The sequence below is a fragment of the Belonocnema kinseyi genome, chromosome 7 (assembly GCF_010883055.1).
Source record: "Belonocnema kinseyi isolate 2016_QV_RU_SX_M_011 chromosome 7, B_treatae_v1, whole genome shotgun sequence".
Taxonomy (NCBI): Eukaryota; Metazoa; Arthropoda; class Insecta; order Hymenoptera; family Cynipidae; genus Belonocnema; species Belonocnema kinseyi.
The window spans coordinates 54,787,097-54,803,724 of NC_046663.1; the positions used below are offsets into that span (position 1 = coordinate 54,787,097).

Below are 16,628 nucleotides of genomic sequence, written 5' to 3' on the forward strand. Positions count from 1 at the left end.
CGTGATATAGTCAAAAAGAGAAAGAAATATAAAAAAAGCTCTGATTTCTGGACGGATTTGCATCGTGGCAATGTGCAAATGACAAAATGACCACTTGAAAGGCATTATGGGTCCTTCATTAAAATCTCCGGTAAGACTTTGGCGCACGCACTGGCAAAAGTGAAGTATCGCGGGGTCACGCTAGATTTCCGAGTGAGAGCTTTTAATTGATGATTAAACCACACCCTCAAATAAGAAGCTGCCAAATTCATGCATCTATGACATTCGAAGGCGGGACTTGATCTCTCCAGGAAAATTTTCTCCACCTGCGATTGGTCGTCCAACTTAAAAATAGTTATTTTGGGGTGTGACTTGACACATGCGGCACGTTCTCACGAACTCAGAAACACACACATTGCACACAAGCATGTGAAACCCACTAGTCAGAGTTAAAACACAAGACACACATGGTCACACACGTACTCAAAATGATCCATGTGGCCCGTCGGAGACACTACTAGAAGATCCCTGCTAGGTCTTCACTCTGATCTCTGACTTGAAGGATTTCAGATCTTTACAATCTCCGCGTCGCGAATTCCATGACTTATCTCTTTTATGAATTATAAGTTTGAAAGTTCTCGTGTTTAAATGAAAAGTGAAGTTTGTGCTCGTTATTTTTTATCACAAACATTTTGCAAGATATTACTTGCTACTACAACTCTACAAGAATTTATTTCAGACCCGAAGGCTCGCTCAGTGAAGCATGTCAAAATTGGAAAAATGGTAGATTGCAGATTGAAGATTAAAAATTGAAAATTCATCGTGAGACGGTAAAATGAGTGCGTTTAGTGTGTGAGATAATAAAAAGGTGAACCAAGATATCATATTAGATATCAAAGGGAAGTGTTTTGACAGCGACTGTGGAAGTTGTTTGTGAAATGATGACCTTCATGACAGACGTAGGATCTTACCAGTACGAGTCGTATGATACTTATCATCACCATCATAGACGACAATTTTACTCGTCGAGTGATGCTGCATATTTGCAGAGATACGTGTCTGAGAGAGATAGGGAGGAGCAAACGAGAACCGCAAGTGCTGATAGCAGTTTGGCATCAACCGGAAGTGTCAACTCAGTGGATTGCCGCCACGAGCATCTCAGGTTAGTAGGTTTCCGATTTTGACCTTCTCGGTTAGAGAATCTCTATTCGAGTGCATCATATGCATAATTTATGCAGCTCGCGAGGTCTTGTGGGAATAGGTAGTACCCCTGGCATCAAGTGACATAGTGCTCAATATCAGAATCACGAGGAGCATTTCATTCCTCTTCGTCGCAGGAGATCAAATTTATTTTATTTAATCGAAAGCCAATTCAATTATCAAATGTGTGGTGATAATCTATTTAGTTTAAGCTTTGATTATAGATGTCAAGTTTTGTGTCCAGTTTCGGATCGCGTGAAAATCTTATCAAGTCGATACTTCATAATAAGCTGCAGAACTGATCCCCAAGGCTTGTTTAAGTTTTACAATTAGAAACTATACAATATCCGGATTCAAAAATTCAACATTAGAATATAAATATTATTTTTGTTTCTTAAACATAAAGATTGATATTTCGTTAATATTATTGAGCTACGTAAAAAACATTGAGATCAGATGTTTCTGGAGGCAGTTTCTTTTCGAAATTATTCAAAGATTCTCGACGGAATCAGCGACGCGCGTCAACAAAATGCTTGTCAGATCACGCATTGGTATTGAGATTTTTGTCGCAGTTGCGAAACTTATAAAAATATCCCTGGGAAATATATCTTTTCAGCCTCCTGAATCTAAATTAGTGAAATTTCAATAAGAGAAGGTTATAGAAAGAAGAAACGTAGAAGATAGAAAAGTTTAATAAAAGAACGCGACTGTGTAATATTTTAGAACTGTATTGAGACAATAAGACGACAATATTGTGAAATGTTTAAGTAGGCTATAACGTCACCTTCATGAACCTCACCCATTTACAAGTTATTCCTTCAAAATGGAAAACCTAGAATTATTTACACATTTAATCTACTCGTATTTTCCTTACTTCATTAGTGAATATTTTCACAATTTGTTTTTAGTAAAACATTTAAAAATATCTAAAATTTGGGTGTGGAGGTTTGATCTTCGTTCATATAAGATTTCTTTATTTTTAATAATAGTATTCTATGAGATAAAAATCTTTATAAAGAAACTAAAATAAATTTAATAGAAAAACTCTATTCAGCATGATTGTTTTGTTGTATTAAAAGTTTGCCAGCTTCGTTCTCTCTTTATCTTCTCTTTAATAACGTGAGTCAGGCAGAATCGTTCCGAGACTCTTATCTTCGGGAAATAATGCCAAATTAAATTTTTTTAAAGCAATTTTATTTATATCGTTGTTTATATCGTTTCTTAAAGCAAAATTAAAAATAATGCTACAATTCCGAAGAGTAATTCTAAAGAACTGACAAAATGATTTGGAATCTATTTTCAAGTTTAATTATTAATTTAAGGAATGATAATAGTCTTTGGGTTTCATAAATAAAATTATATTTTCTGGGTACTCTTCTAATTAAGTTGTCGAAATCACGACGTTTGGCAAGTACGATCGCTCTCCCCTCCAAATGTAGAATAGATCAAATATTTGGGTGCGAGAAAAAATTTAACTTTCTGGAACTTTGTTAGCTCCGTGAACTAGTTAGAGACTTATATTATTACTATTTAATATATGTCGAATTTTTTGAAAATTTTAATAAGCTTTGAAGGTATAAATAAAAAGCTGCAGTTTTGTCTGTAAATTTGCCATGTCACGTTTTTTTTTAAAGCAAACTTGTATAATTCGCATTTCGACATATGAAAATTTTTAATTTAATTTTAAATACGCAAATAGTTTCATTTTCATAGTTTTTTCGTTTAAATTGAAAAATTTACAGATCACAAATTAGACAGTTTGGAAAATTAGTATTTAGAATTGTCAATAATAAACACTAGGGTGGTCCAAAGAAATTCGACTTTACATTTTTTATTATCGACCCCCCCCCCCTCAATTTCATTTTTTTACGAAAAAAGACATTCTATATTTTTTTTATATGACCCAACATCAAACTGCATTCAAGGATTTAGAAATTAACATGGAGTGTTACATATAAAAAAGTCGGTTTTCAAAAAAATAGAAAGAAAAACAACTTTTGATTAACTTCTTTTAATTTAAAGTTTGTTCACCTCTTAATGAATGTTCACGGAATAAGTTTGACCCAATAACTTTTAATTGTGCTCCGATCCTCCCCATATCTCTTGCGTTGTGCTCGGAAATGGTCACAATTGAAAAATAGAAGTTTTACGTAAAATAGATGCTGATACTGTATTTTTTTCATCTATTCAACATTAATTATTTCATTCGATAAGTGTCAAATTCCTAAGTATCCTTGAAATAATTTTAAATTGTTTAAAAAATTATTGTTTGTTTTATCAATTTTTTCCTCTGTCAATCCTGAAAAGTTACTATTTTCGGGATAAATTATATAATTAATAAATGCAACAAATAATTTATTTCGTGTCAAATATTTTTCAATTATTTAAACCAAATCTATTTGTATCATTTTTTTCCACCAAACCATGAAAAGTTACTTTTTTCTGAAATTCGTGGCACAATTAATGAATGCTGAGAGTAATATATTTTTTTTGGAGCCTTTTTCAACTATTTAAACAATTTAAATATTTTTGTCCAGTTTCCTCCTGTAATTCTTATAAGGCTATTCATTTCTGGATTAATCACGCGCTAAATGAATGTTAATAGTGATATTTTTGTGAAAGTAACTGTGAAATTAGTGAAACAATTAGAATAATTTGCTGCTTTTCATAACAAAGGTGGAGAAAATTCTTTTTTTTTTTTAATCTGGTACACTGTGTCGCTTATTAATAAGTATATTCTTATCTCAATTAAATCGAGTTTGCAAAAATAACTATTAATAATATAACTAAAAAATATTTTTAAAAAATTATTATTGTTAAAAATATAGTGCCTGTTCTGAGACAAGAAAATATTGAATTATAAGTAACATAGTGTAAGAGACTCGGAAAAACTGAAATGTTTTCCACTTTTCCCGTATGGAAAGGCACAAATAAATGATTATTAATTTTTTAAATAATGGAAACAGTCCACCTCTAAAAATATCACTCTTAACTTTCTTGTTAAAATTTCATATTTTTAATTTATATTTAACTATCCGCTTAAAATCAATATTTTTTTTAGCAAAATTAACCTTTTCGGTATATAATTAACTTTTTTGTTTTCCACTTTTCCCGTATGGAAAGGCACAAATAAATGATTATTAATTTTTTAAATAATGGAAACAGTCCACCTCTAAAAATATCACTCTTAAAATTTATGAACTGCATTATTTCCAGAAAATAGTAACTGTTCGATATTTGTAGGGGGGGGGGGGGAACTGCTTTAACAAATTAAAATTTTTTGAATAATTGCCAAATATAATTTTAAAAAAATATAAAACTTAACATTGTGTAACTCTCATTTATTCCAGAAAATAATAACCTTTCACGATATACCGGGAAAAAATTGCTTAAATAAAAGAAAATTGTTTTAAAATATTTAAATATAGATGTCTGAACTTCAATTCACAAAAGGTTAATAAAGAGTACTTCTTTCTTCTATTTTTTCGAAAATTGAGCTTTTCCTGCTTAAATCTCATTTTAAATTCAAAAAAAGAGTGATCGGTCACAAAAATCAAATTTTCACCAAGTTTGAAAAATTTAACTGGAGCCGGTCTTTAATATGACAAACAGCATACACTTTTTTAAAAAAATAGCCTGAGTATAAATATTGTTTTTTAATGGCATTTCAAAAAATCACACAAACAACTATATAGTCAAAGATTAATTTAGGCAACTTGGGACTTTAAAATTCTGAAAGATCCTTCAATTTTCCATGATGAAATTTGTTTTAAAAAACTCGTAAGAAAAAAATGTTTTCTGAATTTCTTCCCATAATTTTTATTCATCAATTAATGCCCTATTTGAATTCAAAAAGTTAAGAAGAGTTAAGATTTGGTCGAGTGAGGTGAATTTAATGTGTCCTTAGGTCATCTGCGTTGATCGATTAATTTCCTACTAAAACAAAGTGTCTCGTTCAAACAATAATAATCCAGAGGCGCTATCGCTCAGACCATTCATTATGTACACGCGCGAAAGCAATTATTGTAAATTATGTGTAATTATGTCCAAGCCCTGTTACGCGGTAGGATCTATTGGAATGTTTCCAGATGTTCTGCTAACAAATTTCGCGACGTGGTTTGTGGACCAAAAAGGGGCCAAAGTGAGAATTATAAAGGGGACGTGGAATAGGGTGAAAACACTTCCAAGGGTAATAAAGCCATCGGCACATTTACAGCAGAAATCCGTTTCTTCGCGCTGCAGATTCGATTCCCAGCCGCTAAACAATAAATATGTCAACCCGTCTAAGAACTAAGAACACTTACTTTTAAACTGAATTTTTATTATTTAATGAAAATCACAGGATAAGGGGCCGTCCATAAACGACGAAACAAATTTGATGGAGGGGGGCTTCACGTTAAAAACTAGGGGGTTTTGGGCAGGGGAGGGGATCAACAGAAGTAAGGTTGTAAACTTAGGTAACATTTAGTTCAATGCCTGATGATGAATTTTTATAAATTATTCTTTTATTCTCTATTGTTAAGAATCATTGCCCTTTCTCTCACTTCCTTCGTTTTTTTGCCTAATTGCGAAATAAATGAACAGAACTTGATCAAAAAAAAAATCAACTACATTCAGTTGAAAAGTCGACTATTAAATTTTTGGTTTGGAATTCATCTTGTTTGATAAAAATTCTAGTATTTGGTTGGTAATTTTGATATTTTGATATAAAATCTTTTTTGGCCGAAAATTCAGCTACTTGGTTGAAAGTTGTACTACATTACTTTAATGAAAATTCATGTATTTTGTTAAAAATTCGTTGTTTTGGTCGAAACTGTATGTTTTTGGAAAATTTATCTTTTAGGGTAAAAGTTTAGCTATTTGGTTCAAAATTCATTATTTTTAGTCGAAAATGCAGCTAATTGGCTGAAAATAGAACTCGTCAGTTTAAAATTCATGTTGTTTTAAGATTCGTCTGCATGGTTAAAAACTTAACTATTTCATTAAAAATAATTAATCTTCTTGGTTGAAAAATCATATTTTGCATGAAAATTTTTAGTTTAAATTTCCTTTTTTTAAGATTCGTAATTCTAGTTGAAAATGTAACTATTTGGTTAAAAATTCGTTTTTTTTGTTTGGTTGAGAATTAATTTTTCAATGTAAGAATGTATCTATTTAATGTTTAGTTCAAAATTGATATTTTGATTAAAAATTGATCTTTTCTACTTAAAGAATAATATATTTTGTTAAAAATTGGTCTTTTCTTGGTGGAAAATTGATCATTTTTTATTATAAATGGAACATTTTAGGTCCGAACTAATATTGTTTAGTTAAAGGGTCACAAATTTGGTAGAAATTCAAATTATTGGGTTGAAAATAAACTTTCTTGTTAAAATTTCATATTTTTAATTTATATTTAACTATCCGCTTAAAATCAATATTTTTTTTAGCAAAATTAACCTTTTCGGTATATAATTAACTTTTTTGTTAAAAACTCATATTTTTGGGTTGAAAATACAACTTATCGGTTAAAAATTCACTTATGCTTTGAAAATTTAACCACATGGTCGAAACTTAACTTTTTTTTCATAAATTCGTTTTCTTTGTAGATAAAAATGTATTTTCTTATCAGAAAATTGTACATTGCCATTTTTTCTTAGAAATGTATCACTTACAGTTTGAAAATATATGTATCATATAATTTTGTTCACAAATTCGTCTCTTTGCTTAGAAAAAGAAAATTGGAAAATTTTGAAAGATTACAAAATTTAAAGAAAATTCAAGTAAGTTTAAGATATATTTAGAAGTTTTATAATGAATAAAAAAGAATTCAAACCTTTTGTAAAATACAAAAAATTTAATATCGATTTTTTAAGATTTCGAAACAAAGAATCTTTCAAAGAATTTTAAATGATTTAGTAATTTTCAGTTTCAATTTTAGATTAGTTACAAGTTCGCAATATTACAAAATTTTAAGAAAATAGAGAAAGTGTAATAGATATTTAGAAGTTTTGAAAAAATTCCAGAATAATTTTAATCTTCAAACAATGTTTAAACATTCTTTGGAAAATTACGAATATTTTCCTAAAATTTCCAAAACGAATGTGGAAGGATTGAGATGGAAATTTTTTAATTCTGTAAGTTTTTAGGAAAAGTTCGATTAAGTTTGAGAGATATTTATAAGTTTTCGAAAGATTAATAAATAAGTGAAAACTTGAAAATATTTTGAATAATTGTAAGCAAAATGAAGATTTTTAAATATTTCTTAAAGAATTAACTTTTTAAGCATTTTGAAAGTTTTAAGGGTAATAAAAAAACTCTTAAGATTAGAGGAAAATTTTCGATTTTTTATTGTGAAAAATGAATTTTAAGAGAAGATTGAGAAAGGTTTCAATCCATTCCGAATGATTTTCTGAAATTTCGAAAGAAAATGTAAAAAATTTGAAAGCAAAATTATTCAATTCTGCAAGATTAAAAAATTTTAGAAATAATTCGAAAAAAATTAAATGATACTTATTTAAAAGGTTTAGAAAGATTCAAAAATAATTTCAAACTTGTAAAGATTTAAAAAAATTGTATGGGAATTTTTGGAAAAAAATCTAAAGATTCCTGCGAAAATCAAGAAAGAGAATAAAAGATTTGAAAGCAGAATATTTCAATTTTGCAAAATTGCAAAATTGAAAGAACATTTAAATAAGTTTTTCAGATATTTAGAATTTTGTAAGAGGTTGAAAAAATACTTAAATATTTGTAAATATTTAAAAATAAATTAATGTATATTCTTTACGATTTAGAAAATAAGCTTTTTAAGAATTTTGAAAGGTTACAAGATAAATTAAACAAGTTGTTTAAGATTCCTGGGTAAATATAAAACGATTGGCTACTTCGAAATATTAACTTAAAAAAAAATTGAAAATAATTAAAAAGATTTCCATGAAGGTCGTCAAAAATCCGGAAAATGTTAAGACAATTTTTAAAATTTTGAATAAGTATATAAAAATGGTAAGAAAGGTTGAATTAAGTTAAAAGATATTTAGAAATCTCAGATTGTTTGAAGAGGTTTAAAATATTTTAAAGTTTGAAAGGTTTCTGAAAATTTATAAAATATTTTTAAATTTCTTGAATTTTCCCTCATGTTCTTTAAAGTCCTATAAAATAAAATAAAATTGCTTTAAATGTGTCTATGTTCTTTCTTGACCTCTGAAATCTTCAACAATTCTTTTTTAATTTCTTAACAATCTTAAGAAACGTATATTTATATCAATTTAAAATAGATACTAACAATACTTATTTTCTTGTTCTCAGATCTAAGAAGTTATGTTAGCTCAAATTATTGAACTGTTGAAAAACTTCGAACAAACTAAAAGTTATTCGAAATTTTTGCTTTATATTGACTGAATGAATTTTTGATTGCAAAATTATTGTTTTCCTTTGACAGATCCCAATCTCGTTATTTACCTGATTCGGATGATGCATCCTCGATAGTGTCGGCAGATGCGTCGGCAGATTTGGGATCACCATCAGCAGATGGTGAGGAAACGACAGAAAGCGAAACGGTGGAACATGTGCCGCTTCCTCACGTTCTGGACGCTGGCTCACCCCATGGCCCACGAAGATGCCTCCTCTGGGCTTGCAAGGCTTGCAAAAAGAAAACGGTCACGGTTGATCGAAGAAAGGCGGCCACTCTCAGAGAAAGAAGGCGACTCAGGAAAGTTAGTAAATTCTCCTTGTTCTTTTGTATTAATACCCTATTTTATTTCCCCGGTCCGCTACATTAGTCGACAAAAACAAGCCCTTTTTCCCCATTCTCTATCTTAATTTTATTGGATATCACTTTTATTCTTTTTCGGAACTCGTTCTTTTCAATCTTCAGTATTACTGGAAAAGAAAACTGAACATAAAAAGACACTCTGTACCTTTCTTATGAAAGAAAGATTCAATAATCGACTTCAGAATAGTATATAGAACCGTACTTAAATTACGCAACAGCTCAGGGGGGGGGAGTAACAATTTGTTACGATTTTGTATAGAAGGGGGAAGGGGTTTCTTCACTCGTGTATCTAATTTTTGCAAAATTCGCAAAACCTTTCTCCTGAAGATTATCTTTTTAATCATAAATTTTATTATTTGATTAAAAATTAAAAAATTTTCTCAAAAAGCCAATCTTTTGGGTTGTAAATTTAACTGTTTTGTTCTAAAATTGGTCTTTTTGGGTTGAACATTCAGCTCTTTTCGTAGAACATTAACCTTTTGTTTAAAATTCATATTTTGTTTCTGATAAGTCAACTGAAAACTTTTTTGGATGGAATCTATTTTTTCTGAAAATTTGTCTGTAAAATGTTCCTATTGTAATTAAAAATAAAAAAAAAAAAATTCCTGACAATAAGAAGAAAAAAATTCTTTTATTTTGTTGACAAAAGATAAACAAGGGGAAAAGGGAGGAGGCAAGCAACCAAATTCAAATGTTGAATAAAAATTAAATCAAATATTGCATCTTTCTTGGAAATATGCAGTTGGTTTGTTGAAAATAAAACAATTTCCTAGAAAATGTATTCTTTTGTTTAAAATTTCTTGGTTGTATTGAAAAGTTAATTGAAATCCTTTTGGATGAAAATTTAACTCTTTTTTTTTTGAAAACTTGTCTTTTTCATTTGAAAATTCACCTGTTTTAGTAGATTTTTTAGTTTTCTTGGACATAAATGCGCCTGTTTAGTTGAAAATTTAACAATCTTGTTAAAAAAGTGATACTTTTTGGTTAAAAATGTACAATTTTATTTTTATGTTAGAAAATGAACTATAAGCTTCTTTCGATAAAAATTTAAATATTTTTTGAAGTTTTTTTTGTCTGATTCATCAGTTTTAAAAGAAATGTCATCTATCTTGAATGAAAATGCAACTATTCGATTCAAAATTCAACATATTTTTTTTTAATTTGTCTTTTTCATTTTAAAATTTACCCGTTCAAGCAGAAATTACATCTTTATTGGACTAAATTTAACTGTTTGATTGGAAATTTAACTTTTTGATTGAAAAGTGATTCTTTTTGGTTGAAAATTTTACTGTTTATTTACAAATTTAACTTATTTGTAGAAAAATTACTTTTCGTTTTAAATTTATATTTTGGCGTTGAAAAATGAACTGAAATCTTTTCTGGATGAAAGTTAACTTAAAAAAAAAAAGCCGTTTTTTATTAAAAATTCATTTATTTTAGTACAAATTTCATAAATATGAATAAATGCAATATGATAAAAATGCAACTATTTGGTAGCGAATTCAATTATTTTGTTAAAAATTCATCCTTTATGGTAGAAAAATTCGTCTTTTTGGATTGAGAATTCAATTTTTTTAAGTAGAAACTTATTTTCTGTTAAAAGTTCATATCTTGATCGTAAAGAGTCAACTGGAATTTTTTTTGGACAAAAATTAACTTGAAAAAAAATTAATCTGTTTTAAGAGAAGTTTTTTTTTTTTTTTGGATAAATTGCAACTATTTGGTAGCAAATTCAACAATTCTGTTGAAAAGTCCTTCTTTTTGGTTAAAAAAACGTCATATTTTGGTCATGAAAAGTAAACTGAAATCTTTTTAAAAATAAAATTGAACTTTTTTAGTAAAAAAAAATTTTCCTGATTTGAAATTTAATGTTTGTCGGGTAAAAATGTATCAGTGTCGTGTTGAATTAATTGTTTGCAAAAGTTATATTTTTATTTGAAAATTCAATTTTTGTAGAGAAAATTCATCTTTTTGGTTTTAAAATTCTTTTTTTGTTTATTTAAATTTTATCTTTTTTTATTAAAAAGTAAACTATGATACTATTTTCTTAAGACTTTATCTTTTTAGGTTGAAAAATGAACTATTATGTTCAACATTTAGTTATTTTGTTGAAAATTCAAGGATTTTTTTAAAAAGTAATTTTTCATCTAAGATTTACTAATAAAGAAATTAATCATTTATGACAATTATCAATATTCTAAATATTTCCGAAAATTTGATAAATTACCGGAAATTTGAAATATACAAAAATTTACAAAGTTGTCGAAAATTTTCGATAATTTGTGATAATTTATCAGTTATTTATGGTTACTTATCACTTTAAGTTTGTCCAATCACTGTTGACTACTCACAATCAGTCAAGTGTCAACTCATAATGAAGTAAGGTTATTAATCCGGCAGTCCTACAAAGTAATTCTGATTCAAAATGCGCAAGGGCAACAGTTTTTTGATTTTCAAGAATCCAGAGGGCACACAAATTTGTGTTTTTTACAGACAGAGAAGAATGCAACATTTATCTTATATAACACATGCATGATTCCAGTCCTATTCAATGACCATGAAGCGGGGCTAAAGTTCTACTTTTCAGTCTCCAGGGAGTAAAAAGTGTGACGTCGGATGTGAATGATGCATATTATCAATCGATCAATTGATCGTGTTGACAAATTATGTGTTCACAGATTGGACCAACTCTAAACGATAAATTACCATAAATTATCGATAAATAACCATCATTTTTACAATGACTGACAATTTTAGAAATTGGAACTTGGACTTTCCGTAAATTTCAAAAATTTTCATAATACTTGGTAATTTATAAATTCACTAAAAATTACAAAAATGTGTTATTTATACATTATTTCAGAAAATTTCAAAATCTGTGATCATTTATAAGCTTCTTAAATTTCTATAATTTAAAAAACTGTTTCTAACTTATTTATCCTAAAATTTTTCACAAATTTGAGTAATTAATAAATTTAATATAAATTACCCAAATTGTTACTAATTCATAAAACTATAATATTTTAAAATGTCTGAAATTTAAAAAATTCTGGATAATACATAAATTTTGGATTTTCTGGAAAGTTTTCATAATTTTACCATGGATTTTACAACTTTCTAGAATTTCAAAAATCCTTTTGGGAAAATGTAATAATCTAGATAGATGGGTTCAGAATCACCAAAAAATTTTGCTAACTCATAAATTTTCAATATATAAACCATTTTCTGAGATTCATAAATTCACCGTAAATTGCAAATATTTATGAAGTTGTCAACTTTTTTTCAGTCCTAAATTTACCAAAAGTATCCGAAATTCCTTTCTTTAAACTCGTGAATTTATAAATTAACGTTTCAAAAATTCCGGAAATTTCGAAAATTGTTCGTAACTTATAGCTTTAACATACATTTTCAAAAATTTTCAATATTGTGTGTAATTCTTGAATTTACCTTTTTTTTATTATTTCTTTATGTTTTATTCTCTTTTTTTAATTTCCTTATTTCTCTTTTCTTTCGACCCTCGTCTTCATTGCCTTCTTTTGTTCTTCGCTTCGATGTCGATATTTCTAGACGCTCTTTTTTCCACTGTTAGAAAATAGTTTCAGACGAGTTATGGAAAAAGATTGATCAGCGGTGGTTCAAGAAACGAGGATATCGAAATTAGAACAGTGGATATATAATTTTATTGGATTTAACTGAATTCAAAAAGTTCGCCTTGCATGAATGTAAATGTTTATCTAAATCAAAAAGAAACGTTATAACCTCAATTTCCAGTGTCTTCTGAAATTTTAGGCAATTTTAAGAGATTTTTAAGGATTTAAAAGAATTGAAAGGGATTTTAACAGAATCGAGAAAAATTGATTGATTTTCAGAAAATTTCAAAAATTTGAAAAAGGTTTAAGGAGAATGAAAAGCGAGTTCTTGAAAAGTTCTTAAAAAAGATTTCAATGAATTTGAAGAGAATTCAAGGGATTTCAAAAAATTTTAAGATTTGAAAGAATCTACAAAAATATCAAGGACTTTAAGAGGTTTCAATGAATTTTAGTTAATTTTAAAAGATTTTAAATGATTTAAAAGAAGTTAAGGGATTTCAAAGAAATTCAGAGGAGTTTAGGGAATTTTTACAAATCTTTTAGGATTTCTAAGAATCCAAGTGATTTTTAGCAATTACTAGGAACTTAACGGAATTTTAAAGTATTTTTAAAAAAATAAAAAATATATTTAAAAGAATTTGATGAATTTTAAGAGATTTCAAGAGATTAAAAAAATTCGAAGGTTTTACGGAGTTTAAGAAAATTGAAAGAATTTTAAGAGATTTCAATTGATTTCAATTAATTTCTATAGATTTTAAATGATTTTAAAGAACTTGAAGGGAGTACGAAAAATTCGGAGGACTTTGAGGATTTTCAAGAAATTTTATAGGATTTCTAAGAATTCAAGTGATTTTAAGGAATTCTGAGGGACTGGACGGGATTTTAAAATATTTAAAAATAATTCAAAAAGGTTTAATGATTTACAAAAGATTTTATACGGTTTTAAGATTGTATAGAAGTTGAATGGATTACAATAAATTCTGAGCAGCTTAAGGACTTTCAAGAAATCTTACAGAATGATGGTTTTTCACTCACTTTCGTATTAAAAAATTATTTTTGTCAAACTCTTATGTAATCAATGCCAGTTGATACTCGGCAGAAATGGGCCACCTTCGGTTTCTGGGATCTCATCTTTATTTAGTCCTTGATAATTCAGCAGAGGTACTTGAAACTCTATTTTCCTAACTCAAGGTGATAACAATTGGAAAGGAGTCGTAACAAGTCGGTCGATGCAAACTAAATTCCAAAGTTAGTAAACTCGACTTACTCCCCTGTGTTCTAAACTTGGTAATCAGAGGCCATAACTAGTTTAAGTGTATGAGGGAAAGAGAACGAGAGAATATATTCGATAACAAATTTTTATAATTAATTCGGTACAAGATTTTATACTTAACTGTAATGTCAATTATTTATTTAAAAAATCTTATATACAATATTGTGAGCAATTCAAATTGCTCTATTGGTTTTATTAATATTAAATAGCAATAAAACAAATATTGAAAATTGTCATTTGCAATATCAATCTTTTAAACATCCCAAAAGCGCAGTTCTGTTATTTTTTTTCCCAAAGAATCCAAATGAACAATATTTTCTTGATAAATTTACGTCTTTTAGGTGTTATTATCATTAGGTGGAGACCACGTAATCTGATCGCGGCAATTTTCATGTTGAAATAGGATTTGACTCCAATTCAACATATATTATTGTTTGGGAGTGAAAGCAATTTCAATAAATTCTTTTTGAGAATTTGAAAAAATAATAGACTTACGTGACTTTAAGTTTTTGGGAAAAAAATCTTATTCACCGATATTTTTCCAGTCTGTAATTAAGGAAGTGTGAAATTCATGAATGTTGATTTTTGATTCCTGTTCCAATTTCCATTTCATTTGACCCTTCAAATATTTAGGCCATGACTTGCAGTCCATATGCATTTCTTGTCATTTTTACAAAACTAATATTGAAACTTAAGAGAATTATGTTTGAAAAGGTTTATTTAACTCCAATCTAAATACATTATTTTTGTCTTAGGTGAATGAAGCTTTTGAAGTGTTGAAGAGGAGAACCAGCAACAATCCTAATCAACGTCTACCAAAAGTAGAGATTTTACGAAACGCTATAGAATATATTGAAAGTCTTGAAGCAATATTGCAAGGTAATCGAACGCCAGGACAGAATCACGAGTCGATGGAGAATATGGTGAGCTGACAATGAAAAAACTTTGAAAAACTTATGTAATGAATTTATGAACTCAAATAATTATTTCCTGTCGGTTTTGTGTTACCTCGTTTTCTTTTTTTTTAGTTAGAATAAGAAACTCTCAAATAGAAAAGATTTTTTATTTAACTTATATTTATATTTAATAAATCTGTAATGCAGATCATAATTTTAATAAACTTTAAATTGGTTCCTATACCTGAGAAACTTAGGTTTAACAAAATTAAGTCCAGAAAGATTTTTTCTAACCTGACGAGGGGAATTTGCACCCGCCAGAATTTTTTTTTGGATTCATAATACTGCCAGGAATAGAAATTTACTTCAGAAACTTTTAATATGCTAAATTAGTAAGGTGTGCTTTTAAGTCATTTTCGAGAAAAATGGGTTTTTAAGAAATCCACGCACGTTACATAGGTCATGATGCGAGAGTCTTTTAACTTAACTCCTAGTTAGATCAGGCAGTAGAGAATTCAGTTTGTAACCGGAAAGTCCGCGTTCGATTCCTCCTGTCGACATTGTTAGTTAATTTATTTGTTTAACTTTTTTATTGTTATTATCATATTCATTTACTAAAAGGAATCTGCATTATCATCAGAGAAAGTTAACATTGATCAGTGTAGATATCATTCCACAATTCGCGAAAACAGAATCAGCACTATCGATTAAGTTAACTCTTCAAATAACAGAAAATACTTAATGTCATTTTTGACTAGATAGATATTAATTTTAAAAAATTTGTAATTAAATTTTTTGTGAAAAAGATCTACTCTCTTTGTTCCACTGGGAATTGAACTACAGAGCTTACGATTGCCGGTCTGGTGCCTAATTGGAAAATCAGCCGACCGGCAATCAGAAATTCTGTGATTCGATTTCCAGTTGAGCGAAGAGAGTAGATCTTCTTCAGTATAAATTTAATTAAACATTTAAAAAGAATTAATTTTCCATATAGACAGAAATGACGCTGAGTATTTTCTGTTATTCAAAGAGAGTAGATCTTTTTTTAGAAAAAAAGTATTTAATAAGTTATTTAAATCAAGCTAAAATATTCACTTTAAAAAATTGCAGGTTTTCAATATAGAAATATATGGAATTTGTTTTATTGCATATGGTAATATGGTATCCCATAAATATTTCTTGATTAAAACGAAAATAATCGGTAGGGCGTTTTTTGAAAAAGTCGTTTTTTGTATTTAGTTACTAAAAAACGAAATAATTTGTATAAGATTATAAGGTAAATATTGATTAAAAATTTTTTTCGATTTTTTTTATTCAATGTGGTTGTCTGTCACCTCACGAATATTTCAAGATAAAAATCAAAATCATCAGAGTTGCGCTTCCTGAGAAAAAAGTATGCTTGTGTCTTTGATCAATATGGAATGAAAAAATTTTAGTATGACAAAATATTTTATTATTGTAGTCTAAAACTTTGTTGCGTCACACTTTTAACGTTAGGTATAACATAAAATTAATCTGCATTTTGAAATCCCCGTAAACAAACCATTCTTTGTTTATATTTATATTCAATCAATAGAATGTTGTTATAGCATCAAAAATATGCCAATAATACAGTTTTCAATTAGATTTGCAGAATGGTTGCATTTTAATTTAATACAAAAATCTTTGCCAGGGAATAAAAAAAATGTTATAAAATCAAAAATATAAATATTGACTGAATGCTTTCAATGGCTTTTCCGCAAGATCAAACACTTTTCCTGCATTTTTCAAAATCGCATTTTCAAATAAGTATTTTTAAGATTATTCATCTGAAAAGATATGAGAGAAAATGAATTAAAAAAAGGGAATAAAAACGAAATTTTCAAAAATTCCAGAAGTTAAAAAAAACTAAAAATCACAGTCTTTACCAAGACATAAAAAATAAAATAAAATTATGAAAA

At 28.1% G+C, this 16,628-nt stretch overlaps 1 protein-coding gene across 1 annotated transcript; it reads left to right on the top strand.

The window, feature by feature from the left end:
* The first annotated feature begins 459 nt into the window (after positions 1-459).
* Positions 460-14,724, top strand: LOC117176705 (myoblast determination protein 1 homolog). The gene is made up of 3 exons (XM_033366961.1): positions 460-1,141; positions 8,597-8,870; positions 14,548-14,724. The coding sequence occupies exons 1-3, from the start codon at positions 918-920 to the stop codon at positions 14,722-14,724; spliced, it is 675 nt and encodes a 224-aa protein (XP_033222852.1). The 5' UTR covers positions 460-917.
* Positions 14,725-16,628: the final 1,904 nt, after the last annotated feature.